The sequence below is a fragment of the Pyrus communis genome, chromosome 2 (assembly GCF_041283825.1).
Source record: "Pyrus communis isolate YQ-2024b chromosome 2, ASM4128382v1, whole genome shotgun sequence".
NCBI lineage: Eukaryota > Viridiplantae > Streptophyta > Magnoliopsida > Rosales > Rosaceae > Pyrus > Pyrus communis.
The window spans coordinates 20,850,065-20,875,716 of NC_142566.1; the positions used below are offsets into that span (position 1 = coordinate 20,850,065).

At 36.7% G+C, this 25,652-nt stretch overlaps 2 protein-coding genes, 3 long non-coding RNA genes and 1 pseudogene across 6 annotated transcripts; 5 read left to right on the forward strand and 1 right to left on the reverse strand.

Annotated features, from left to right (window-relative positions):
* Positions 1-2,766: 2,766 nt before the first annotated feature.
* LOC137747561 (SCARECROW-LIKE protein 7 pseudogene) lies at positions 2,767-5,627 on the forward strand (annotated as a pseudogene). The gene is made up of 2 exons (XR_015956947.1): positions 2,767-3,233; positions 3,355-5,627. The product of XR_015956947.1 is annotated as an SCARECROW-LIKE protein 7 pseudogene (transcript).
* A 5,228-nt stretch (positions 5,628-10,855) lies between these two features.
* Positions 10,856-12,163, forward strand: LOC137748853 (uncharacterized). Its single transcript, XM_068489041.2, has 2 exons — positions 10,856-11,141; positions 11,788-12,163. Exons 1-2 carry the CDS (start codon positions 10,951-10,953, stop codon positions 11,978-11,980), a joined length of 384 nt encoding a protein of 127 aa, XP_068345142.2. The 5' UTR covers positions 10,856-10,950; the 3' UTR covers positions 11,981-12,163.
* Positions 12,164-12,944: 781 nt separating this feature from the next.
* LOC137746626 (uncharacterized) lies at positions 12,945-14,193 on the forward strand. Its single transcript, XM_068486633.2, has 2 exons — positions 12,945-13,144; positions 13,729-14,193. The coding sequence occupies exons 1-2, from the start codon at positions 12,984-12,986 to the stop codon at positions 13,943-13,945; spliced, it is 378 nt and encodes a 125-aa protein (XP_068342734.2). The 5' UTR covers positions 12,945-12,983; the 3' UTR covers positions 13,946-14,193.
* Positions 14,194-15,330: 1,137 nt separating this feature from the next.
* On the forward strand, positions 15,331-17,565 carry LOC148698710 (uncharacterized). Its single transcript, XR_015956966.1, has 2 exons — positions 15,331-15,817; positions 15,988-17,565. It is a non-coding gene; the product is annotated as an uncharacterized LOC148698710 (long non-coding RNA).
* A 3,737-nt stretch (positions 17,566-21,302) lies between these two features.
* On the forward strand, positions 21,303-23,548 carry LOC137748387 (uncharacterized). Its single transcript, XR_011070044.2, has 2 exons — positions 21,303-21,593; positions 21,691-23,548. It is a non-coding gene; the product is annotated as an uncharacterized LOC137748387 (long non-coding RNA).
* Positions 21,878-24,741, reverse strand: LOC148698711 (uncharacterized). The gene is made up of 2 exons (XR_015956967.1): positions 23,957-24,741; positions 21,878-23,759 (listed from the first exon to the last, which is right to left on the reverse strand). It is a non-coding gene; the product is annotated as an uncharacterized LOC148698711 (long non-coding RNA).
* Between the last annotated feature and the right edge of the window lie 911 nt (positions 24,742-25,652).

Below are 25,652 nucleotides of genomic sequence, written 5' to 3' on the forward strand. Positions count from 1 at the left end.
TCCATTTCGGAAGGGAAAGAAATTTTACCCTGACTTTGTCACGATTATCCATTCTTTATAAGCCGATAAGAAGTTTTAAGAAAATTTGGGTTTATACATTTAACTTTAAATTATGTCTCACGATTATCCATTCTTTATACGCCGATAAGAAGTTTTAAGAAAATTTGGGTTTATACCTTTAACTTTAAATTATGTCTCGTAGTATTAATTAATTTAACATAATTATCTTATTATTTGTCTGAACTCTAAACAAAAATAACAACTTTGAAGCTTTTGATTCAATTTTTGTTAAGCACCTACAAGTCTTGTGTTTTGAATATATTAAATTTTTGATTAAATGATATAAATTAAGTGACGTCATAGGTTGGTATTATAACACCTGTAGGTACTCTAGAAAATTACTTCTTAGGCCATCTCCAACTGAGGGCTGGCCAAATGGCTCGTTTTAGTCATCTGGTCCTCCAATATATTAATATTTTAATGAACAATACATGACCATATTTGCCTCCATCTCCAACTGAGGGCCAGATGATCCGTTTTAACCCTGTCACAAAAAACCGTCTTCAACCGAGGGTCAAAGGGTCATAGGGTCAAACATAATTTATTATTTAAATTTAAAAACTACTACAACTTAAATTCAAATATAATGGCTAAGTGACGGCAAAAAAATATAGGAAAAAAATAGAATTTAAAAAAAATATGAACCAAATTTTGTAAAATAAAAGTTATAGGAAAATTTTTGTAAATGAAAAACATTAAATAAAACTGTAAAAAAAAATCAAAATTAACGGCTAGCTGACGTCAGCTAGCCGTTGGATTCAAAATTTTGTTTAAGGATTCTTGTCGGATATAACCGACAGGAAATCCGAAACAAAAAATAATAATTTGGCCTTAGCTGGAAGGGGCCAACCCTTTGGCCCTTTGAGATTCTGTCGGGCCCACAAGCCCTCTGGCCTAGCCCTCGGTTGGAGATGGTTTTCGGGCTATTTTCGGCCCTCTGGACCCTTCGTTTGGAGATGGCCTTAGATTGGTACTATAACACTCGTAGGCACTCTAGAAAATTACTTCTTCTATGGTATAATTTTATGTTTCTGTAATTGTGTCTGAGTGATTGTGAAAAATATATAGTTATAACTTGAAAAATAAATTAAATAAACAATCGTTTAATTATTTAAATTCATATTCCTTAACTTCTTGTGTGGATGACAAAATTTTAGATTACTTAAGAATTTCAAAATGACGGAATTTTATTTTTTGTAATTTGTGAATTTTCTTGATTAGTTAACTTAAAAGAACAACGAAATTTGAATACGGATTTTTGACTTTGGAACTATCACTCATAAAAATTTAGAAATGACATTCATGTACATGAACTTAAACTTCAGGATTAGAGATCCCAAATTATGAGTTTTTTTTTTTTTCACGCTGAAATTCTAAATTTTTTTTTCCACAAGAAAATTGATTAGAAATTGTTTATGAAATAGACAAAAATATGGTCCCCCAACAACTTTTCGAGTGGGGAAATACATTTATCTAACAAGTTTACCTCACTGTAGTGTCTTATGTCACTGAAATATCATAAATGCTTGTGGGTAGTGTAATAAATCGAATCTTATAAGTTGTAGGAAATGTTAAGGAAACTATCTATTTGAATTACATGACGTGATTGTTGAATAAATTATTACTTAAATATTCATAAATATATTTATTTTCTATTAATAACACATCATATAATTTACTACTATAAACTAAAAATTTATCCATCTAACATATTCTCTTTGAGATTTTAGCTTCTCCTCCTTTCCTTCGTTGTATTTAAAAACAAGGGTAAATTACATTTTCATACCTCAAGTTTGAGGCCTATTTCAATTCCTTACAACATCTTCAAAACATTTCACTTTCATACCTTAAGTATTATTTTATTTCAAAATAATACCTCCGTTACATTTTTCATCCATTGATCCGTGAAGTGCTGACGTGGCTGCCACATATATGCCACGTGGCTGCCAAATGTCTGCCAGGTGGCATTTTTTTTTAAATTTTTTTTTAATAAACCTAAATCTTCTAAATATTTAAAAAATAATAATAATAAAAAACTGAAACCTTATCCCCCTCATCCTCCTCTCTTCTCCCCGCAACCCCCAAACTCATCTCCCCATCTTCATCTTCTTCACTGCAACCCAGAAAAAAAAAAAAAAGGTTAGAAAACTAGATCCCATCACCCCACCCCCCCCCCCACCACCCCCCGCCGAAACCCCCCCATACGTAAACCTTCAACCGAAAAAAAAAAAATAGAAAACCCAGATCCCGCACACCCTCCTCCCCAGATCCCGTCAAACCGCCCCTGCGGTGTCGGAGCCTCATCATCTTCCATTCGTTGTTCGCACCCATCCTCCACCTCCTCCTCCGCACCCATTCTCCACCTCCTTCGTGCACCCATCTTCCCATATTCCCCCTTCCAACCTGAGCCCAACCTACAACCTAGAAAGAAGAAAAAGAAAAAAAACCCAGCACACCCACCCTCCGCACCCACCCTCGCACCCACCCTCTTCCCTCCTCTACATATCCCACTCCTTAAATCCACACTCATTGGGGAAGACGGGATCTGGGTTGTATGGAAATGGAGAGTTTTTTTTTTCTTTTTTTTTTTTCTGGGTTGCAGGTAGTAGGTGCGGAGGAGGAGGTGGAGGGTGGGTGCACACTGCACAGTGGGTTTGGGGAAGATGGGAGGGGGAGGAAGATGAAAGATGGGTTTTTTTTTTTTTTTTTTTTTTTTTTTTCTCGCTCTCTTCTTCTTCTGGGTTGCAAGTTAGGTTGGGGGTTGCGGGTTTAGCTTTTTTTTTTTTTTTTTTTTTTTCTAGAAGATTCATGTTTTTTTTTTTTTGCCACGTGGCAGATATTTGACAGCCACGTGGCATATATGTGGCAACCACGTTAACACTTAACGGATCAATGGAAGGAAAATGTAACGGATGTATTATTTTGAAATAAAATAGTACTTAAGGTATGAAAGTGAAATGTTTTAAGGATGTTATATGGAATTGAAATAAATCCCAAATTTAAAGTACGAAAATGTAATTTACCCTTAAAACAAATAATAAGAATAAACCAGGCCATTTTACACACTTCACACTCGTAGTTTACTCTCCTCTCTCACACACCCTCTCTCTCTCTCTCGAGCTCTCAGCAAAAACCAAGTTGTGATCCCGTTGTTTCTGGACCTCCAGTGTTGTGTATGCACTCCTCTCTCTCCCTCTCAATTCGCACTCTATAAAGTTTCAATCTTTCACACCTCGAACTCACTTTCCTGCTATTTTCTGAACCTGGGTTTCTGTTTTTGTAATGTGAGTGCAGTGATTTCCGGTTCCTTTCGGCCGGAGAATGGCATATATGTGCGCGGACAGTGGAAATCTAATGGCGATTGCCCAGCAAGTCATCCAGCAGAAGCAGCAGCAAGAGCAGCAGCAGCAACAGCGCCACCATCACCACCAGCCGCCGCTCGGTGCTTTCTCCCTCACTCCATGGCCCAACAACAACCACCACTCTCTCACTCAAAGCCCCAATTTGGGCTTCGGGACCGGGTCGGGATTTTCCGACCCGTTTCAGCTTCCGGGAAGTTCCGACGCCGGTGGGGAGCCTGGGTTTCCGTTTCCTAACTTGGATCACCACTCCGCCGGGTTTAGGTTTTCGGATTTGGGTGGCGGTGGCCCGGCCGAGTTCGACTCGGACGAGTGGATGGATAGCATAATAGGCGGTGGGGATTCAACGGATAGTTCTAACCTGCCTTCTGCTTGCGACACGTGGCAGGGGAGCAATTCTGATTTCGGTCTCTACGGCGCCGATCCGTTTCGACCCCACTGCCCGAGTCGACTCAGCAATCCCTGTTCTCCGCCGTCAGATCTCAACCGAGTCATATTCTCCGAGACCCAGAACCAATTGCCAGCGTGGACTTCACCGCTGCCACTGCAACTACACCAGGTTTCGGTAAAGGAGTCCAAATCAAACGACCCTCAGTCACTCCAAAACGACGCCGTCGGAGTGTCGTTAAGGTCGCCTGAGATCGAGTCAGAACCGCCGCTGCTAAAAGCCCTCCTCGAATGCGCCAGGCTAGCCGAGTCCGACCCCGACGGCGCTGTCAAGTCTCTGGTTCGACTCAGGGAATCGGTCTCGGACCACGGAGATCCAACTGAAAGAGTCGCCTTTTACTTCGCCGAAGCGCTGCAAAATAGAGTGTCGTTTCTGCAATCAGAGAAGAGCTTTACGACTGCGTACGACACTCCTTGCGAGGACTTCACGCTGTCGTACAAGGCCCTAAACGACGCATGCCCGTATTCCAAGTTTGCCCATTTAACGGCGAACCAAGCGATACTCGAAGCGACGGAGAGAGCTACCAAGATCCACATAGTCGACTTCGGAATTGTCCAAGGGGTCCAATGGGCGGCACTGCTGCAGGCTCTCGCGACCCGGTCCACCGGAAAACCGGTCAGTGTTCGGATCTCCGGCATACCCGCTCCTTCTCTTGGTGATTCTCCGGCGGCCTCGCTAATTGCTACTGGAAATCGACTCCGAGAGTTCGCGAAGCTTCTGGAGCTCAACTTCGAGTTCGAACCGATTCTGACTCCGGTTCACCAGCTTGACGAGTCGTGCGTTCGGGTGGACCCGGACGAGGCCTTGGCTGTGAACTTGGTGCTCCAATTGTACAACCTGCTTGACGAGAAACCAACAGCAGTTCAATCTGCTCTGAAGCTGGCGAAGTCTCTGAACCCTCAGGTTGTGACTTTGGGCGAGTACGAAGCGAATTTGAACCGGGTCGGGTTCGCCAGCCGGTTCAAGAACGCATTGAAGTACTACGCTGCGCTGTTCGAATCGTTGGAGCCGAACATGATCCGAGACTCACCGGAGCGGCTGAAAGTGGAGAGGCTTCTACTGGGTCGACGAATTGGCAGCTTGGTCGGGCCGGAGCAACCGGGAACCAAAAGAGAACGGTTCGAAGACAAAGAGCAGTGGAAGTATCTGATGGAATGCTCCGGCTTTGAGCCGGTAGCCCTCAGCCATTACTCCGTCAGCCAAGCGAAAATCCTGCTCTGGAACTACAACTACAGTTCTTTGTATTCTCTAAGGGAATCTCCACCTGGGTTTCTCTCTTTGTCCTGGAATGAAGTTCCTCTCTTCACAGTTTCTTCATGGCGTTAATGGGTTATGCTTCGATTTCGAAATCGGGTTATCGGGTTTTCGCCAGGTCTTTTTGTTCTGGGCCGGAGCCTGTTAGTTTCAGTACGCCATTGACGGAAATCAGAGATGGAACTCAAGACTCTGCCTTAGTAAAAACCTTAACAGTTAGTAGTTACCATCAGTGTTAATTTTGAGCTTTTTGGGTGGCAAATTGCTTGTTAATTTCGTAGTTTGGTTCTAGGTTTTTTCAACTTCCTCTGTTTTTTGGCTTCTTGGTTGGGGCTTTTCTTACAGGTTTGACGTTTAAAACTATGAAATATGACTAATTGTAAAGAAAAAAAAAAAAAAAACAAAAAGGGGCATTGAAATGAAAGGGTAAAAGGTTGTTCTCTGTAATTCTGTTTGTAAATTTGAAGCTTGATATTGAGTTTAGTTTCCATTTGATTTCAGCTTAATTCTTTGAGTAGTGATTTTCACTCTCGTTTTCTCGTTTTGGACCCGTTTAATTTATTCAATTCAAGACTGGAAAATAACGACTAATACTTGTACACTCACTGGTGAGTATTTATTTTTTTAATTCGCTCAATAATATTTAACGCTTGTATTATTGTTTTAAAATATAATGGACATGTTTAATTTTTCTTAAAGACTTAAAAAACAAGGAACATGCCAGCGGACAAGTTTGAACCGGGGAGTTGAGAGTCGGTGATTTTATTGACAATAATTGTTAGGACATTGTTAGAAAAATTTGTAATATTCTTTTATCCTATGCAAAATCCAAATGATAGATTTGTGTAGGGTGCGTCAACTAATGGATAATTTTCAATTGAGACTGGAACTTGGTTAATGGTTACAGAGTCATAACCGACGGGATGAGAGTGGACAGAAGTTACTAAAGAAAATGTGGAAACTATTGATTCTCCCAAAGGTGAAAATGTTTCCTTGGCTTCTAATTCACTTGTTTCTTAACTGCCAATATGCAAAAACTGTATGGAATTCTACATAAAAGGAGGAATTAGGTAACTTAATAAGGTTTTCTTTAAGGGAGTAAATTTGGAATGCTCGATGGAACCTGAAATCCATTATTGAAGACATAAAATGGCTGGGCTCTGAGTTCAATTGTATTCAGTGGAACCGTGTGAACAGAGAAACAAATTTTGTAGCTGACGCCTTGGCATACCATGGTCTCACCTTATCTTACCTTCACTTTTGGGAGCATTGTTTACCGGCTTTAGCTCATATTGCTTTTAATTTTTATTTTACCGGAAACGGTTGTACAAGAAGTTTTAAGCTTTGAATGTAGTTGATTTTTCTATCAAAACAAAAAAGAAGAAGAAAGGAACATGTAACTTTTTTTTATTAGACCAAATCAGAAAGTGAGTACCTAAGTATTATCCATCTTAATTTCCTAAACTAATATCAGTATGCAAGGATAATACATAATACATTGGCGTATACTACACCGACATCCGAGGCTATCGGTTTCTTAACTGTTGGATTATTGGTTGCTTATTCCACGCTTCATTCATCCAGCGCATGTCATATTATCAAAAGGTATGGATTTGTGGTGGTATCCTAAACTAACATCACCCTAAACCCTAACTATCACCGCGTTGCTCTATGTCTCAACTTTCTCACATATATATAGAATTGCATATTAATTTGAGATACACAACGACAATGATTTATTCGGTGTAGGTAAGTCTCCCTCTCACAGTAGACTCGATATTTTACCTCCTTAAATTCTTAACTGGTGTCCACATTAGGGTTTTTCAATGCTTATGCAATAAGGCATCGGATTTTTCATTTTTGTGACTTGCAGAAGAAGTAAATGATCAAATCTGACAGTTTTAATTGCTTCAGTATTTACCAGGTTGTGCCTGTAAAGTGTCCTTCCGAGGAGGACGACCTGTAAGCAAAAGCAATCTGCTACAAAAATCTTTCTTCTCCTGCAGGGGAAAACCTTTCCATATTCAGAGGCTGTTGCTTTCGGGTTTTGTAATCAATTTTCTTAAACCAGCGCAAAGACAATGACTTGGACTTCAAACTTCAAATCCATGGGTCCAAGTTATCTTCTCGATTTTAATATTAATGGCGGTCCCTTATAGTCTCCGGTCAATCCCTCTCTCCCTCTAGATCTCGACCTCTCAAGCGAAGAAAGAGAGGGGGATTGAAGCAGCTGGCGAGGAGAAGCATTGCCTTTCCTGGCCAGTGTACAAAATCAATGGGGCCAAAAGCATGACAAGGAATGCAGTGGACTGCATGACAAATAATGCTGCTGCTTATGGTCCTAGCGATTGTGACAATTCAGGACTCAATTGTAAAAGGAAACGTTTGAGTTTATAGAAATTTGATATTTTGCCTTAAGTTAGGGTCCTATTATTGCTAAAAATCACAAATGTGGGGTTTGGTATAAGTCTCTTTCAATCTTTTTGCTCGGTTTACTTGTAGAACACGAACCCCTTCTTGAATTGCAAAAATGGACCCTTATTAGCCCCTTCACCCTGCCACTACAATGTGACATATCATTCTCACAAGTGGCGAGGAATGATCAAATGGTTGTTTGAAACTTAGAATTTGTATCTTCGAGCAAATGTGAGCCAGACGAATTGATCATCAAAGTAATGTGTTAGTTTTGTAGCACCCAAATACGATTGGTTCTCTTTGTAAATTCAAATAGTTTGAAATATCGCATTATAAGTAAAACAAATAAACGGTTTTTTTTATCTTTCTTAACTAATTAATTTAATTAGTCCAACAAATTGCATCTGTAGTGGCTCAATCTAGTAAAATTTTTGCTGTTAATTACTTGAAAGAGGTATGTGTTCATCACTAATTGTCCCCAAGACCACCTGATTTGGTAACTTGACAGCTAAGGCACTGGTTAACCCAGTTATAATTTGAATGTCATGAACTAATAAATGGTGGAGTTGGAAGTAATTGACAAGAGTTACCAGAGGTTATTTTTTTGTTACTCTATAGTTTATACAGTAAAAGGGGGCCTGGTGTGTGCGTGTCAAAGAGAACTCTTCTGGATATGCCTTGGCCGTTCAAACATTGTTATGTGACATGTGAATTTTCCAAAACGGCTAAGTGAAAGAACCCAAAACTTGGAAATTGGGGGTGCAATTTCCCCAAGAAAATGCCATGTGTGTGTATTGTATATTGTACCTAGACATATTTACTGATTAAGTACATGTCAGAAGAATGCGTATACCTTATTACTATTGTTTAAGCTCAAGTAATATCGTTGTACAAACTCTCGTAAATGTTTAGTTCCGTATAATTAGAATTTATTGTCTTAGCACAATAAAACACTGAATCTAGTACTTCAATCTATAAATTCTAAAGATTTATAAAGTACTTTAGTATTTAAAACAAAAAAATATAGATTTTTTTTTTTTGAAAAGATTTTTTGTTTTACTTGGGATATAGATATACTTGGGCTTAAAAGGAGAGAACTTTAGACAACGGTAATGGAATAGTGCAAAGAAGATTGAAGGGTTTAGTCAAAACCTTGACTGGTCTTTTGCAGCCAACAGCTGTTGATAATATAGGAAGCGTTTGCTTTGCAGTTTGCAATTGCACGACTCTCATCCGATCAAATCATACTTTTCACTACCCAAATATGGATGGTACTTCGCTGCTGAACAGATCCGCAGCAGCTGCTTACAACCAATCACAGTTGTTTACAATTAATTACGGTTAGATATGTATTCAAGTTTTGATTTTTAATCAAAAATTAAATACGTGTCTAGCCGTGATTGGTTATAAGCAATAGCCAAGTCCAACTTCTCAAATATTTTAGGGTCTGGTTGGTAGTTCACAAGAAGGATTTTCTTCCTTCTATTTTTTAACTCATTTCCTCACATTTTTTCACACTTTCTTGTTTTATTTTTATTTTTTTTAAAAGAAGTTAATACAAAATGTTAATGTCTGAATCTTATTTGTTCGGTTATGCCTTTGCTCACTCACTCACAGAATTCCAACTAAATTTTAAATTAATCATGACCTTTCAATTAAATGAATAGAGAAGGTGAGAAGAAAAAAAAAACTGAACTCGACTGCTGAAAGATCAGCAGCAGCGAAGTTCTATAAAAAATAAAAAAAACGAGAGAATCCTACTTCGTCTTGCCAAGGCTGGATTTTAGAATGTGCTGAGATGATGACATCATGCATGCTGCAACGGTCGTATGGGACCACCTTCCCTTGCACTTGTTGACTTGTAGTAGCATAAAAAAGTGACATGTCATCGATATGCTTTGGCTTACTGGATCATGACTCATATTTAGTACCACTGCTGCCGAAAGTAGAGAGACTGAAAGGTTGTCATCGACGATATCATCTTACGTTTGAATCGACAGCAAATTGTAGTTGAATTCTATGGAATGTCCACACGGCATGTCTCATAATTTCCCTCCCTTTCCTGTAAAACTAGGTAACCCAAAGATTGTGGCTCTACTATTTTGCTGCAGCTGTGACGTAAAAAGTTCCCCGGCGAACTATTTGGTCACGTGAGTTTTTCGTATTTTGATCTCTTCTAATTTCACGATGTTCCAACTGTTATGAGAAAGTTGTTTTTTGTGGTAAACCAACTTAAATCTTGTGGATGAGAAGACTTTACGTGCACCTTTCAAGAATCGAAAAGACGACCAAAGTTTTGAGTAAAATCTCAAACGAGGTGACACGATATAATTAATTTGGGACACTACGGTGACAATATGACAGTATCTGGTTTACGTAAATTCTTAGTTCTGGTTTGCACTCGCACAACACGGTGACGCCAAGGCAACGTAATAAAAAACAACTTTCTGTTGGGTTTAAAGGGTCCAGTTGGCGGTAGCCCATGGTTGTCAACAGTGGAGGTTATAGGCTGCGTTCTGGGCTGGAAAACATTGGGCTTTTTATCCTATGGAATGAACAACGACACCGACTCGTCTAAGCCCACACAATTTGTGTGGGAGCAGTTTTTGTTTTTGTTTGTTTGTTTGTAGGCATGGGTTTGTTAACATGATAGATGTGAGCCATTTAGTATTATGGTCTCATAATATTTTTCTTTATCTGTAAGTGAGAGATTTTATATTCGACTTTCGTCAAATATAAATTTTAACCATATTATTACTAGTCTATTATGAGACTAATACTACAAGACCGTAACAGTATCAAAAGAATCAACAACCCAACTATGAGCTACGTGGGTGAAGTCATAATTCAGTTGTTGCTTTTATCATTAATTATTTCATTTTCTTAGGAACTTAACATGAATTCACTGATTCCTGCCGCTTCTGTTATTGTTGCTAGGTTGGCTGCCGAGCTTGCGTTTGGTGGTATACTCACTGTAGAAGGGATCGCGAGATAATTAGAGGCGGTGGAAAAAATCTGAGGTACTTTATTGCTTATCCATTAAGATAAAGCTACGCATGCTATTTTTTATTATTTTATATACTGTGGTGTGATATCTTTCTTTCAACCAATAAAACATGCCCATGTCGTTGCTCGTCCGTATCCCTTATCTTCTCCCGGCAAAAAACTGTGTCAAGATTCAAATATGTCAGTGCCGTGCGCACTTGAATGGCTACGTAAACACTTTTCTCTCCAAAATTCGATACGTGTCCCCACATCACCACGTACCACGACGTAAGAACAAAGCTTCTGGTAGCATTCCTACAAGAGTCAGAGAAATCTAGTGACTTCCAAGATTTTTACACTGCGTGAGTGCATAAAACAACTCAAGTTTCAACCTCTGTGTCTAAATAGCAAAGGAGCGCAAATTTGAAGATGCAGAAGATGATCACCGCGATCAGATTAATTAGACCACAACCGCCAGGTTTGATATTCACGGCGCCGCTGCCGTCAAACTTTGGCCGGAAAGCTACCGGAGTCCGATTCAAGCAGGCTGCAAGTGTTCACGTTTCTAGTGAGAACAGTAACATGGATAAGCAGCAGGAGGAACCTACTCTGAAAACTGGGTTAGTATATTTTCTTTTCTTTGACATATACTTGTATTTTTTTCAAATTCATGACTAGAAAAGATAGAACTTTGTGTCGATAACGTGGCTAATGTATCAACAATATGCCGATAATGTCTTGGTTGATTTTAACATATTATTTGTGGAAATTTTGGTTCTCGTCTTTTGATAGACTAAAATTTTAGGTTGAAAACTTTGATTAAAATATCAAATTTCAGTATTAATTAAAAATTTTAATTTCAGAAATTATTAAATTATTCTTAAAATCATGCACAGGTTAATACTGAATATGAATGTTTAATTGTTAAAAGTAAAATATTTATTTTTATTTTTAAATAGTGGTGTGTGTTAAATTAAAAAAAGATACATTTCATTTCAAAATATGCGTATATAAATAAGAAAAAAAATGAATAGATTCACTTTCTAAAATAATAAAATAGGTACCTTTTACATAATATATTTTACGTATATAACAAAGTGGTACAGTCGGTAAAAATAATAGAATATTGAGTTTGCTGATTGAAAATATTTTAAAAAAAAGTCCAAAATCAGGAGAGGTGTACGTTCCTCAGTGGCTAAAACTTTGAGTGTCAAAATTGGTGGTTTAAATCTGTTGACCAAAGTGTTTGTATATGAACACTATCAGAGACATTTTGTTGGAGTCTTTCGGGGTCGGGTATGCATCGAGGTGCGAGGACGAAGGATTTGGTGGGATATACGGGGCTAAAACGGAGCAGGCTCAGCTGATCCATGACGACCATCCGGCCAACGACAAGTCGCCGGGAAGTGAAGTGAAGGAGAAGGAGAAAGCCCGACACAAGACGAGTGCCTCTGCATAGATAAAATACAGCACGCTGCATCTGCATGTGTCGTTTGTTTTTTGAAGAGCAAATGCCAGACTCGTGTGAGAGTCTGGTTCGAGTGGTTAACTACTTGTCCTCCTTGTAATTTATTACTCAGCTTGTTGTAGGTGTATGTAAATATTTTGTGTTAATAAATAATTAATGTCATAGTTTTCTCGTCGTATGGCTGGACATAATTCACAATTAAGTGAATGGTTACAACACAGTGAAAGATTTTTCGCTACATAAGCAAAGTAAAGCAGTACACGTGTAGTGTAGTGTAACACGAGACATATTAATCTAGTTCACGATCAAGTGAACGGTTACAACACAATGAGAGATTTTCAATACATAAAGAAAGTAAAGTGGTACAACACGTAGTGTAACACGAGACATTAATTATGTTGTATACTTTATTTCTTTTACAAATAGTGATGTTGATATCATTAACAGATAGGAACAAGTACAAGGGTTCCCACATTTGTTCATTCTTTAGACCAATTCAATGGTCTACAGATAATTCGCACAAACAGGCATAAAGATAATCCTCCTAATTTGGCTACCACAAGCATTATGTATTAGCACAAGTGTGCAAGTTTAGCTCCGTCACAAATACGGCAGACGCAACGAACCTAATTAGACACATGTAATGTCACTACTAATAAGCGAGATCACATCAAACCATCGCCAACAAGCAGTCACATTACTCGCTAGACGAGACATTACCCGCTAAATGTGGTACAAACAAAACCTAACTTAAATTGTAATTAGAAAGTGGAGTGTGCGGTGTACCATTATTCACTACAATCCGTTTAGTTCTAGTTGTGATGGGCGAAATTGAACTTCCGAAAGAAATCAGGATCTCCGTCCCGTAGAACCGGACATACTTGCCACCTAGGAACTTGACAATTTTTACCCGCATGTATTTACTGGTTCATCTTCGTAAGTTTTTCTTCATGTATATATAGCAGGCAGTAAAAATTTTGTAAGAACGCAAAAGATGATTCATGCAGTAAAATCACTCAGAACCCAAATCGGAGCACCGTCAAACTCGGGTCGGATTGCTTCCGGAGTCGTATTAAGGCAGGCCACAACTATTTCTAGCGATCCAAACAGTAAACACAACATGAACAAGGCAGAGTGTCCCGATCAGAAAACTGGGTTAGTTGCTCATTGCTTTGTGGTACTCAAAATTTTCTAGCTTTTGTGTGCAGGTAATGTAATCTTGTCATGCTCGAGGATGGATTCTTTTTCGAATGTGTTTTTTTCAAACAATTTTGTTCGTGAACGATTTTGTTGAAATTGATGTTATAACTTATAAGCAATACTACGAGACTTATAATAAGAAATCAAGTAGTTCTTGACAAAATATTTTTCACTAACTTTCCAATAAAAAAAAAATCACAAATACTTTCTCTGCCAAAAATTATCACGAATATTTGTTTTTTTTGTGCCTTAAAAGCGTTTTTAACTGTATTCTGAAAGTACTTTCTAGCAGACATATTGTTTGATATATCATATATTTTCCATAGTTTGAGATGTACATTCAAACAAAAATTATCCTATTAACGGTCAAGTTTAATCACACCTAAACTTTCACTTGAATCAGCGTTTAGATTCATAAAGATCCTTATAAAAATTGACAGTCTTACAATGTAAGCAATTTATGTTGCTAGACAGTTCAATGAAAGTTCTGTTTATAATTAGCAGCTAAATGTAATCAGTTATTGTACGTTCTTATATAGAGATGTGATGTCCCAATCATTTGGGGAAGGGTACGCGACGAGGTCCGATGAAGAAGGATTCGGAGGAGTGTTTTCGGACAACCAGACTTTTCCGAAGACGGAGCAGGATCAGCTGATCCATGAGAACCACCCTGCTTATGACAAGACACAGGGAAGCGAAGTCAAGGAGAAGGAGAAAGGGAGATGCCAGACCCAGGCCAATGCATCTACAAACTAATTAAGCAACCAATGCCAATAGCCCTAATATCTCTACAGAACGACTGCATGGATAAGTGGCCGTTTATATAGTTCCTTTTCATTTTTTATAAAGATCGCATCCAAAGTCTCAGTTTTTTGTTATATGTGTTGATCATCAAGAGTGCATGGACGCTTAATTTGAGTGATTGAACTATAGTTCTTCTTGGTAATCCTAGCTATACGTAAGTATTAATGCTAATAAGTAATCATTCTTCGCTTGATTTTTCATTCGGATTATCTTCATAATTTGTGTGTGTTAATGTTAACGTTCGTTAAAGTTTAAAGCAACTTGCATCCGACCCAGCATGGATTGAATTGTGAACTTTGCATCCTGGTTCGATTCGTTAAACCTAATAGCAAACATTTTTAAGATACGCGTAAACCCTAAAAAAGTTGAATGCCAAAAGTGAAACTCAAATGCCTATGAGAGCAGAAAAACCATCAATTTGGACGGATTGGATTGAGTTGTTAATGTCCTTTCAACGATCAATCAGAAGGGGACCGAAGCCAGATAGAGTTTCTTATGGCCCAAGGAACAAACCCAACCGAAAGTGAAAATTCCTTCAAACAAAACCCGATCAAAGCTTGCAACGTATTAAAAACACCCAAGGGAACCAAGTATAAGCAAATTACGAACAAGCAACTTTTTTATTTTTTATTTTATAAATACATCAATATTTTTTACACTAAGGGGAATGGAAGTTCGGCTAAACCATACAATGGGTAACCTAAGTTGGTATCGAATTCGCCATCCACGAGATTCGAACCTAAAACCTCTCCAAGTAAAGAGAAATACTACCAAACCACAGTACTAAATGGCACAAACAACCTTTTTTTAATACATACAATATAATCTATGCTAATGGGTGGGAGTGAGGTAAACCTCAAAATGGAATAGCTATAATATTTTGGTTCGAATTTACCTTTGATGAGAATCAAACCTAAGAAATATCACTTACAAGTAAAGAAGAATACCACCAAGCACATAAAAAAACCAACATTTTAACAAGGGGCATTGGAAACAGGTGATAAGTACATAAGTCACACAATAAATTAATCATAGTTACATAAGTAATCATTCATAAGACCGTGTTACAAGTACGCAAAAGCTTGTAATTTCGGGCTTGGGCCATATCACCTAATACTCTTAAGGCCCAATGAAGAAACCATCAGCCCATATATATGGAATAATCTAGAACCAACCAAAATTGTAGTAATCAAAACAAAAATGTTATTTTTACAGTTTCTTTGTATCATCATTTATTTTATTTTTCTAATAAAAATAGAATTCGATACGTTTGTAAACCCTATCTCGACTAAATAGATATTTGTATAAAATCGAATCCAATTCCCACCACACAACCTATCGAGGCGGCCAAATCAATTACATGTCGTGTTTGATACGGTCAATAAAATGGGGCGTGCTTTCTCCTGTCTTCAGCGCATCAGAGTACGTGTAGGGTTACGCCACCGCCTACTCTACCGAACCACAGGATCAACACCAGCCGTCGATCACGATGATAATTAAGCAATCCCAGCTGTCCATCCAATTTATCCTCTTATAAATACGTTAGGGTGCCTGCTTATCAACCATTCAAAGTTCACGCCACCACATATTCTCTCTCGCCTCTCGTCTCTCGCAACCTCATGCGCCTCTGGAGTCCTTCTCCAGATTCACGCTACATGGATTGTTTTCTATGTCGATTTCCATCGGATTCGCGTCGATCGTGTCGAGATCTACGCGTTGATGGTGGTATGAGATTGTGAGGTGATGGTTTGAGCTGCTTTTGAATTCAGCTGGTTTTACCAGCTTGAGCTTCTGTGTTTGTCGATGTTCGATTCGGGTTTACAGGTTCGTGTATGTTTTGGATTCGTTTTACTAATCTGGATATGAATTTTTGTATCAAATCGTTATTGTTTTAGCTTTTTTTGTTTAAATTTTATTAATTTACAATGAATTTTAGCTTTAGTGTTTCTGCACCCTATAGATTCTGATTGATGTATGTTTTGGCGTCCAAACAGATTTCGCAGACGGAGCTCTAACCAAATCGGAAGAGATTACTAGTATCCGGCTCCGGCGGCGTTTCAGCAGCTGATCCAATTCGATCCGGTGGTGGCTGAAGCATGTTTAATCTTAACCAAAGGGTCATGGTTCATGGTTGTAATTTCATGAGACTTAAGCTTTTATATCGTGGGATCTGAGTTAGGGTTATGGGTTGAATTCGGAAGGATGTATAAGATATCGGGACGAAAGGCTCGGTGGAAGGGCCGAGTGCTGGACCGATCTTTGTCATCCGGCCTTTGCCATGGCAGGTGCGCTTGCATGGCAGGTCAAAAAAAATATCTCAATAAAAAAATAACGATTTTTGGTTCGGAGGGGAGACGGCATGGGGTTTATTTTTGCCCAGGGTCTCCCCTCCGGTGTGTGGTGTGCGCCCTCTGTCCTTTCTTATTGTTTTGTCTCTTATTTTTGCTCGCCCCCAACTGCAAACAGTCGGACGTGGATTCTGGACAACCGCGACCGCATCGATATCTCATCGCCAAAGGTATTAATCTATCTAAATCTATTTCAATTGATTTTCATCGATCTAATAATGCTAAATAAAGCCTGCCACTCACACACAATTGATTGGTAATTGATTAATAATGCTTGTTGACAGTGCTTACAATCTGTGGAGTTGTTCAATCAACCTCAAATTATTCCAAATTGTTTTCAATCATTGACCTTAAAGGGAGCAAATTTATTTAATCTGTTGATTGTAAGATACAAATTACATTACTTGATCACAAATAAAAATACTTGATCACAAATAAAAAGTTCCAACCGAAAGATCCAACCACGAATCAAAACTTTGTTTGATATAATACTTAATTCACAAACGTACTTCTATCATCCTACTAAACAATTCCCGAAACCCCGATTCGTTCCTGCTTACTTTTGCAAGTCAATTCTTATGATATCAAACCCTCTTCTGCTTTTTATTGCCTCGTTATTAATGTTATGGTAGTAGAAATTCTATGAGCTGAGGATGAGAGTATCATTTAATTTGTTGGCCTTTGCCTTAATATTTGTTGATAACGGATGTTATTAGATATTGTGAGATCTGTTAGTTCATGGATCTTTGTAATATTATGTAATTATGTTGGTTTTGGATTCCATTGCTGCAAGCCATGTACTGTATTCCAATTAGATGATTCTAGGGAGGTTCGATGCTGGAAGGGTACTTCTCGACGAGCCCAAATCGCCAGAACGAAGTCTCTCATCACAATTACAAGTTAAGCGAAACTTCGGCTCAAATACAAGCTGCTTGGTTGTGGGATAGATCCAGAAGTTTCTTTTCGTGAAACTCTTTTCTGAGGATTTGAGGCGACAGATGAAACGAGTTGAGCTTCGCATTCCTCCGTCTGTAAAGCTTTAAGTATTGGCAAGTAATGTTTTCGGTTAATTTACGTTTTGTGAATTAAATCATTGCAATTGATCATTCATAGGTGTTCGTATTATCGTTTATTTATTCTATTCATTTGTTTAAAGAGTTTAGATTGAATATTTTCCCCTAGGTTTTGTTTGTTGTATTGAATTGCGGAGGAATTATTGTTAAACTGGTGTCGTTTTTATAGTACATGGATGATAGATCAAATTGTGGTCTGTTGATATTGAGTTTTTATTGTTTATAGCCAAAATTTAGTCTACTTTCAAAAATATCAATTTTTATATTATCTTTCAAATATAGCAGAAAACCAGCTTGAACAGACCTAAATACCCTTAAAATAAAACCCATTTACAAAAGTTAAAACCTGTTCGATTTTCTGTGTTTGTTCAAAGATGGATTCTTGAGTTAAACAAAATGAAAATAGACAGTCTGCAGAGGCTCCGCCTCTACATGTTCCGCCGGTAAATACTTAAGTTAATAGGATAGCAATTAAAAGAGGATTAACGTTTATAATTTTTTCGGTGCCATATAAATTATAATTTTTTGGTTCCATACAGTTATGAGTTCGTATATATTGGCGTAAGTTTCTTGCAATTGGGTTTTAACTTTTAAGATGTATACGTATTTTTTTGAGTTAAAATTCGTCTTTTCAATTTGATTGGTATATTTCAGCTTGGTTTCCTTAGTTTTATGTTCTAATTTCTTTTCTTTTATTGCTATTTCGTTATTGAATTTCAATTTTTAGTGAGGGAATCATAGTGTGGTTGTTAGGCCTTAGTATCTACAGTATAATAATGTAATATTATTTTGTAAAATTGTTTAACCCAAAAGGATGGAAGTTTCCATCAGGCTACCTGCAAATTAGGAAGAAGATGAAGAAGGGATGGTGAGGGAGCATCCCAATAACACGAGTTTTAATTTTATGGGTATTAGGTCAATTCAATCAGATTTTTGGCTATATTTGAAAGCATTTGTAAAAAACTGACGTGTGTGAATTTAGAGGGTAAATTTTGGTTAGAATTGATAAATACTCGTTGATATTGCCTGATTCACAATTAGGGGTTATGATTTTGGTTATTTTTCAAACAGCTCCGCGTAGTCGTTCTATGTTTTGTATTTCGTAGTTTCTATCTACAATTACTTACAGAAGGTGGTGTTTTGTTCATGATATCTTCCTTTATATGACGCATGGGGTTTTAACTAAAGCCAAAAAATTGCTGGAAGCATGTGTTACTGTAAGTTAATTGTAAAAATGAAACAGCTGAATTTGTTTGTTCTTGGGCTGGGGAATAGTTGCTCTGCTTAGAACACTTGGTTTTTTTTAATGCCCTCGGAGAAGTTATTTTTGGATCTCTATATCATACGAGAAAAGGGATGCCCTAAATATTTTAGGGACCTTAGGTTTTTTATTTTTTTGTTAAACGATAGATTTTGTTAGATTGGTCACCGACGAAGTTTGAACTCATGTTATGCAAATGTTAAAACATCTTTGTATCACTGTGGTAAATGGTCACTTGTCTTAAATTAACATTAAGTTAATTACCTTAGAATTTAAAGCCTGGTTGAGGGTCGATATTCTACCGGTCTAGTGGCATTCAACTCATGGATGCCAAGTATGTATAATATCTCTACAATGTGTATTACCTAGGGTTTCTTTCTTCATATACCTAGGCTATCTTTTTATTCGGGTAGTATACTACCCCCATTTAAATAGACGTACCCTAGTTACTTAACCTAAGTCGACAAGTAGTTGCTTGTACTGTAAATTTCTTATTGAAAAGAACAAGATGGAAATTTCAGAAGTTAAACTCTGTTGATCGATTTTTGCCTCCTGCTCGTTGCTTGAAATGAAGATCTGTAAGCTCAAAAATGGTAGAGCGCTCAAGGTCCTTGACTGGGCTTTTGAGAGGTTGGTGGTTCGAATCCATCCAGATTTGCTATGAATTTTTCGTTTGATGATTTGGTGTTGTCTGGTGATTTTTGGGTATGCTTTCTGTTTACCTTTTAGCTGTCTGTTGTTTTGTTCTATTTTTTGTTTTTTGATGCAAGATTATATTGTCCAGCAAAAGTTGGAAAAATAAATTGTTATCCGTCTCACCATTTACAACAAATTGTTTTTATAAATCCAAGTGTATTCTATTAGAATTTTAAAGAAGTTTATAACATTTTAAGTGTATTTAATTATAATTTGATTTTAAAGAATTTGAAAAAGTTGAGGAATTAGAGGGAATTAGAGAGATTTTGTAGTGTATTTTAAGCATCCAAAAATCTCATCTCTTCCAATGAGATTTTGAAAGAATTGAATCAAAATTTTACATGAAATTTCTATAAATCAACTACATTTTATAAAAATCTATGAATTTATAAATCTATTGAAATATTTTAAATTTCTAATTGAATACACCCCTTAGTACCAGTTTGGTACTAATGTGATTTTATAAAAAAGTGGATATAAAAAAAAGTTGAGCTCAAAAAGGTGTTTGGTAAACACTTAAAAAGATGCTTATTTTCACAGTTTTGGGTGGAAAAAAAAAAAGCTGAGAATTTGAAGCAGCAAAAATGAGCTTATTCATACAGTACAGCAGAAACAATTTTTCTTTAAAACAGAACAATACCAAACCAGCCTCATTCAGTCAAATGAATAGGTAAATTTCAACTGAACAAGGATTCAAAAAAAAAAAAAAAGTTGGGCCTCGAAATGTAGCCCAGTAGTACCAGCCTTTTTATGGCAAATACAAGATTCTAGAAATATAATTAAGAAAGTTGGCGCGGGGAGTACCTAATTATAGTAGATAACTAATACGCGCACGTACAGGATTCCTACTCCACCTACGAAAGCGGCAAATTAACGCGTCCCATACGGACCGTCGATTTCAAACATGATGGTTCAATCTTAAACCATTCAATAAACCAACCCTCAAAGCTCGCTCGTAGGCTCTCTCTCTTTACAATTCTATGCGGCTCTCTTCTAATGCAGGTCTTCTCTGCATTGAGTGAATTTTTTACATCAAAATGTAGGTAAACATAAAATAAGATAAGATTATACAAAAATTAATTTTAAAATTATTGCAGAAAAAAAAAACAAAAATTTATCAAATAATAAAGTTGATGGTGATAATTATAAGTTTAATTTTTATTTGTTTTAGTACATCGATATTTTTACAATAAGAGGAGGAGAAGTTGGGTAAACTCACATAATGAGCAGCCTAATTTGATATTGAATTTGTCATCCACGATATTTGAAATAATCGAATTTAAGACATCTCACTTTTAAGTGAAGAAAAATATCATCACACCGAGAATTAAAAATACAAAGCTGAACTCTTGAATTCAACCTTCCGTTAGAGATAAGCTAAATGCTCTGAAATTCCCAAAGGGATAAGTGCCAATCCAACAGGATTCTCTCCGAATCATTTTGGTGAGGATCTTGAAGATCCTTGAATTATGTTCGTTCACTATATATTGTGCAGTCAATTTTTCTTATGTATTGTTTGTGTTTAATTTTAAATAAAAATATTTAAAATAATTTTTGATTGTACGATTTACGATGAATAAATACAATTTACTAATATCTAAAATCCTTACAAAGAGAATCTGACGAGAATATTGTTCCAAAGCCGATGGCCCAATATATTCTTATTCTGGTCAAATAATTGATAAGGTTGTTGAAATAAAGAAATTGTGGGGGTAAACCTAATTATAGTAAAAAACAGCTGTAGTTACCTTTTTACGGTGTATCGGATTCCCAAACAAAAAGGCAATCCATGGGCCCACCTGTCCCCACCCACGAGGCGGCAAAATAATGTGTGTTCGATGGTAACGTCCAGCTCATGAATCACCAACCACAACGCCCCATATGAACCGTCCATCTCAAAGATGAGGAGTCAAATCCCATACGTCCATCGCATCCCTTATCCCATTATAAAAGTACGTTAGGGTGCCTGACTCTCAACCATTCAAAGTTTCAACGCCACCAATCTTCTCTCTCTTCACAACTCTATGCTTCTCCTCCTGATTTCTTCTGCAGATCTACTCTCCATGGATCGTTCTCTCTGTCTTATTCTTGCGGATTCGCGTAGATCGCATCGAGATCTACGCGTTGATGGTCGTTTGAGATTGTGAGGATGATTTGATATGCTTTTGCACTTCAGCCGGTTTAACCGGCTTGCGTCTGTGTCTTCGATTCCAAATTCACAGGTTTGTATGCATTCGATTCGATTTTCTTATTTGTTTATGCTCTAGGGCTTACGCTTGGTACAGATTCTGATTGCCTTGTTATTTTGTTTTCGATCAGATATAGCTACGGAGCTCTTGCACAATCTATGGAGGTTTGAATCCTTCATGTTTCCGAGCTTGATTCGATGGCGTTGTGAATGCTACAATTGTAATTTGAGTCTTATGAAGGCCGAAGGTGCTCTAAACCAAATCGATAGCTATGTGAATGCTACAATTGTAATTTGATGATTGGGAATCTGAGAGATGGGGGTTTATGGGGTTAATTGGGTTCGCATCGGATGTATGAGATGTCGGGACGAAAGGCTCGGTGGAAGAGCCGAGTCCTGGACCGATCTTTGTCATCCGGCCTTTGCCATGGCAGGTGCGCTTGCATGGCAGGTCAAAAAAATCTCAATAAAAAAAATAACATGTTTTGGTTTGGAGTGGAGACAGCATGGGTCATTTTTGGCCCAGGGTCTCTCCTCCGGTGTGTGGTGTGCCATCCTTTCTCTGTTGTGTTGTTTGTTTTTGCTCTACTGCTCACATACGCATTTGAAATCGGATTCAGCACAGCAACGACAACGGCATATCTCACCGCCAAAGGTATTATCTGACTACACGCCTATTTCAATTGATATGAATCTATCTAATCATGTAACTATCATATCTCCGGTTACACAGCAAACCCATATTTATTGTGCACAATTAATTTGCCTCAAACCACTACAACTTAATTTTGGGGATTAATCATATTTTTATCGAGTAATGGTAATAAATTTTGGAACTTAAATGACATGGAAGCTGGTGATGTTGATATTCGTGCTTAATTTTCTAAGAAAAATTAATGAAAATGGATTGAAATTTTTGAGTTTTAACTATAAGGGTAAAATAAAAAGTAAATTTAATAGTATCAGTATTGATTTTTTTAATGTAAAAATGTGATTATTTGTAAAAGTAAACGGTATCAGGATTTTTTCGGTTTGTAAATTTGATCTTTTTAACAGTACTCATTTTTATATGGTCTGATATCTAATCTTGTTTTAATTCTGAACGGATGAAACCAAATATTAGTGGGTTTTTTGACAGTTTCGCCAATTGGTGATTAGAGATGTGATTAGAGATATTATATTTTGTAAAATAAAACCTGAAAAATAATTGGATTATTACTTAATAGTAATTAACGTGTTTATTTTTCATTGTTGATACATTATTTAATTTGTAAATTTAGTTTATAAATTTGGTCTGCCTAATATTATTAAATTGCAGTGTTCTCAGTGTTCTCTCAAATCGCTAAACTGATTTTCTTGGTGGTAGGGAGTTATAAGACAGTAGTTACAATTGTTATTCTCTAATTAATTTGTTACACTAGGTCGATCTAAACCTCAACGGGTATGGATTTTTACCTAGAATGTTGGTAAATAAATTTTAATTTTGTAAGGCGTTGGTATTTTGATTCACCTTGCATCAATAATCGATTGTGCCCCGTTTATATGCCATCTCAATAGTCGATACTCTGCTTGCGAAACTCACGTGCGCTTGAGCACTCGTTCTATAATATTAACCTGCATTGTTTTTGTGATTCATATTTACAATGCTGTACATGCTTGCAATCTTTTCCAACATCGCCTCGTGCTTTTGTTACGACACTCTTGTATGAGCGGAAATTTTCGTTGCGTTTGGTTGTGAGTTGAAACTGAAGTTTTGTTTTGTATACTAATTAAGGGTATAGATTGGGATCGAAGTTATGATGTATTCTTGGATCGGATGCTGTATGGATCCTATGTAATTTTATTGCCTTAGGCTGCTGCTACTTCAAGATTTGGAAATTGTATACCCATTCAATGGCATTAAGGCTGTCTCCAATCGGAGGAGGGTGAGTTTGTTTTAGCCTTGTTCAAGAAATTAATATTTTAATGAACAGTGTCAGGTTCAATCGAGGGGTCAAAGGGTTATAGGTTTAATAGTCTTGTTGCAAATAATCATCTTCGGTTGAGGGTTTCAAGGTCCAACCTCAAAAAAAGAAAGGTTGGCTCGGCAGAAAAAAACATGGATTGGTTCGTGTCCTGGTGGCCCATCTCCTGTTGAGGTGGCTCAATTTTTTTTTTTGTTTTTTTTTTTGAGACTTTGTAGTGTATTTTTTTTTTTCAGCTTAATTTTTTCATGGTCTACATTTATTTTGGGTATGATTTATTTTTAGAAAAAAATAAAGAAGATATGAAAATTTTGAGTTTTAACGATAAGGATATAATAAAGGGTAAAAGTGAATAGCATCATGTTTGATTTTTTAGTGTAAAAATGTTGTTTTTCATTAAAAGTGAACAGTACTGTGAGTTTTACATAAAAACATCCTTTATTGTTCTCCAATTGAATTTTTTTCTTACAACATTTATAACTTAGTTTTTATCACTGCATACTACGTTACCTTATTACTAATAATCCTTCCATGTTGGAAAATTTTGTTATGGTTGTTTAATTTAATTAAAATAATAACTCATGTTTGGCTTATGGTTCAGTCAATTGGAGATGGTATAAAATGTGGTTTGTCGTTGCTTACTAAAATATAATTTCTTGAAGAGCTATAGGACCAAAAAGAGCCTTTTTTCGGTTGAAGATGGCCCAAGGAGTTGACTTAGTGGGCTACCAAGTTCTCTCTTATCTGTGAAGCCTGAAGCTTAAATGTTTCCGTTCAATTGCAATCGATTATATATACCAGCTTGGTTGTGGAAATGATGAATTCCCATCTGCAATCTCTACTTGGGGATCTTGAGGTGAATAATAAAATGAGTTTAGCTACCTTTGTCTTTTACAACGTATTAGTCTTTGGTATTTTACAATTACTGAGGATTACTGGATTCAAACATTTTTTTGCCAAGATAAAGGATTTTGGTATGTTAAATTTTTAGTATATTATTAATGTTAAAAGTTTTAGGCCAGCGAAGAATTTTGGTATGTTAAATTTGTGAAGTTGCTCTTTTTGGAGAGGTTTTTTAGCATATTGAGAACACAATATAGCCACACTATACGATAGAGAGGGATATTGTACTACTGATATGTGATAATAAACAGCTGTAAATTAAAGTTGTTTAGTGTTTGACTAACTTTTATATAAATTGCTGTGAATTTTTTAAAAGGAAAATTAATGAAAATAGCTTGAAAATTTTGAATTTTAACGATAAGGACAAAATTAAGGGTAAAACGAATAGTAGGATTGACTTTTTAGGGTAAAAATGTAATTTTTCGTTAAAATTAACAATACTGGGTTTTTTGTTAAAACTTCTGTTTTTAAATGACTAAAAATAATAAAATTTTAATGTGATCTTACATTTCCATTTTAATTCCGTGATTGGCAACAGTTTAAAAAAAACACACGCACATTTGATGTTTTAGATTAATAAACTATTTTTGTTTAAAAGCACCATTATTTCAAATCAGCCCTTATTTTTATTGTGGTCTTTTTCTTTCCGAACTAAGGTGCTGGGTTTTTACCTCTTCAGAATTTCTACGTCGTATGCCACTTGAAAAACAATTTTTGTGGCTTCTGCCACAATTGTTTTTTTTTACTACGATAAAAATATCAAATGAGGGGCTCGGAACAAAGTATGCATTAATATTATTGAAATTTGGTTTAGCCAATGGCTGCGCAAAGTTGCTTCAAATTTTTTTTTTTTTTTTTTTTCACCTAATAACAAAGTATTCTCGTGACTTGATTGAATTTCTTGACTTGTTTGAAAAGATCTGTAAGCTCAAAAATGGTAAGAGCGCTCAGAGCCCTTGGCTGGGCTTTGGGAGGTTGGCGGTTCGAATCCACCCAGATGCTACCTAATATTAATTTTCGAACGTTATCTATACAACTATGGAATCCATCCGTATCTCTTAGTAATATGGAACTGAAAAATGAAACACTTCGTAAAATTATTTAATCTAAAATAATTGCCAATTTTTCAAGCCATTAGAGAAATGCTGAATATGTGGTCACAAATTGAGATTGAGATTGTCTCTGGATTTCACATTCTAGAGATTGGAGATTGAAGAATCTGGAGC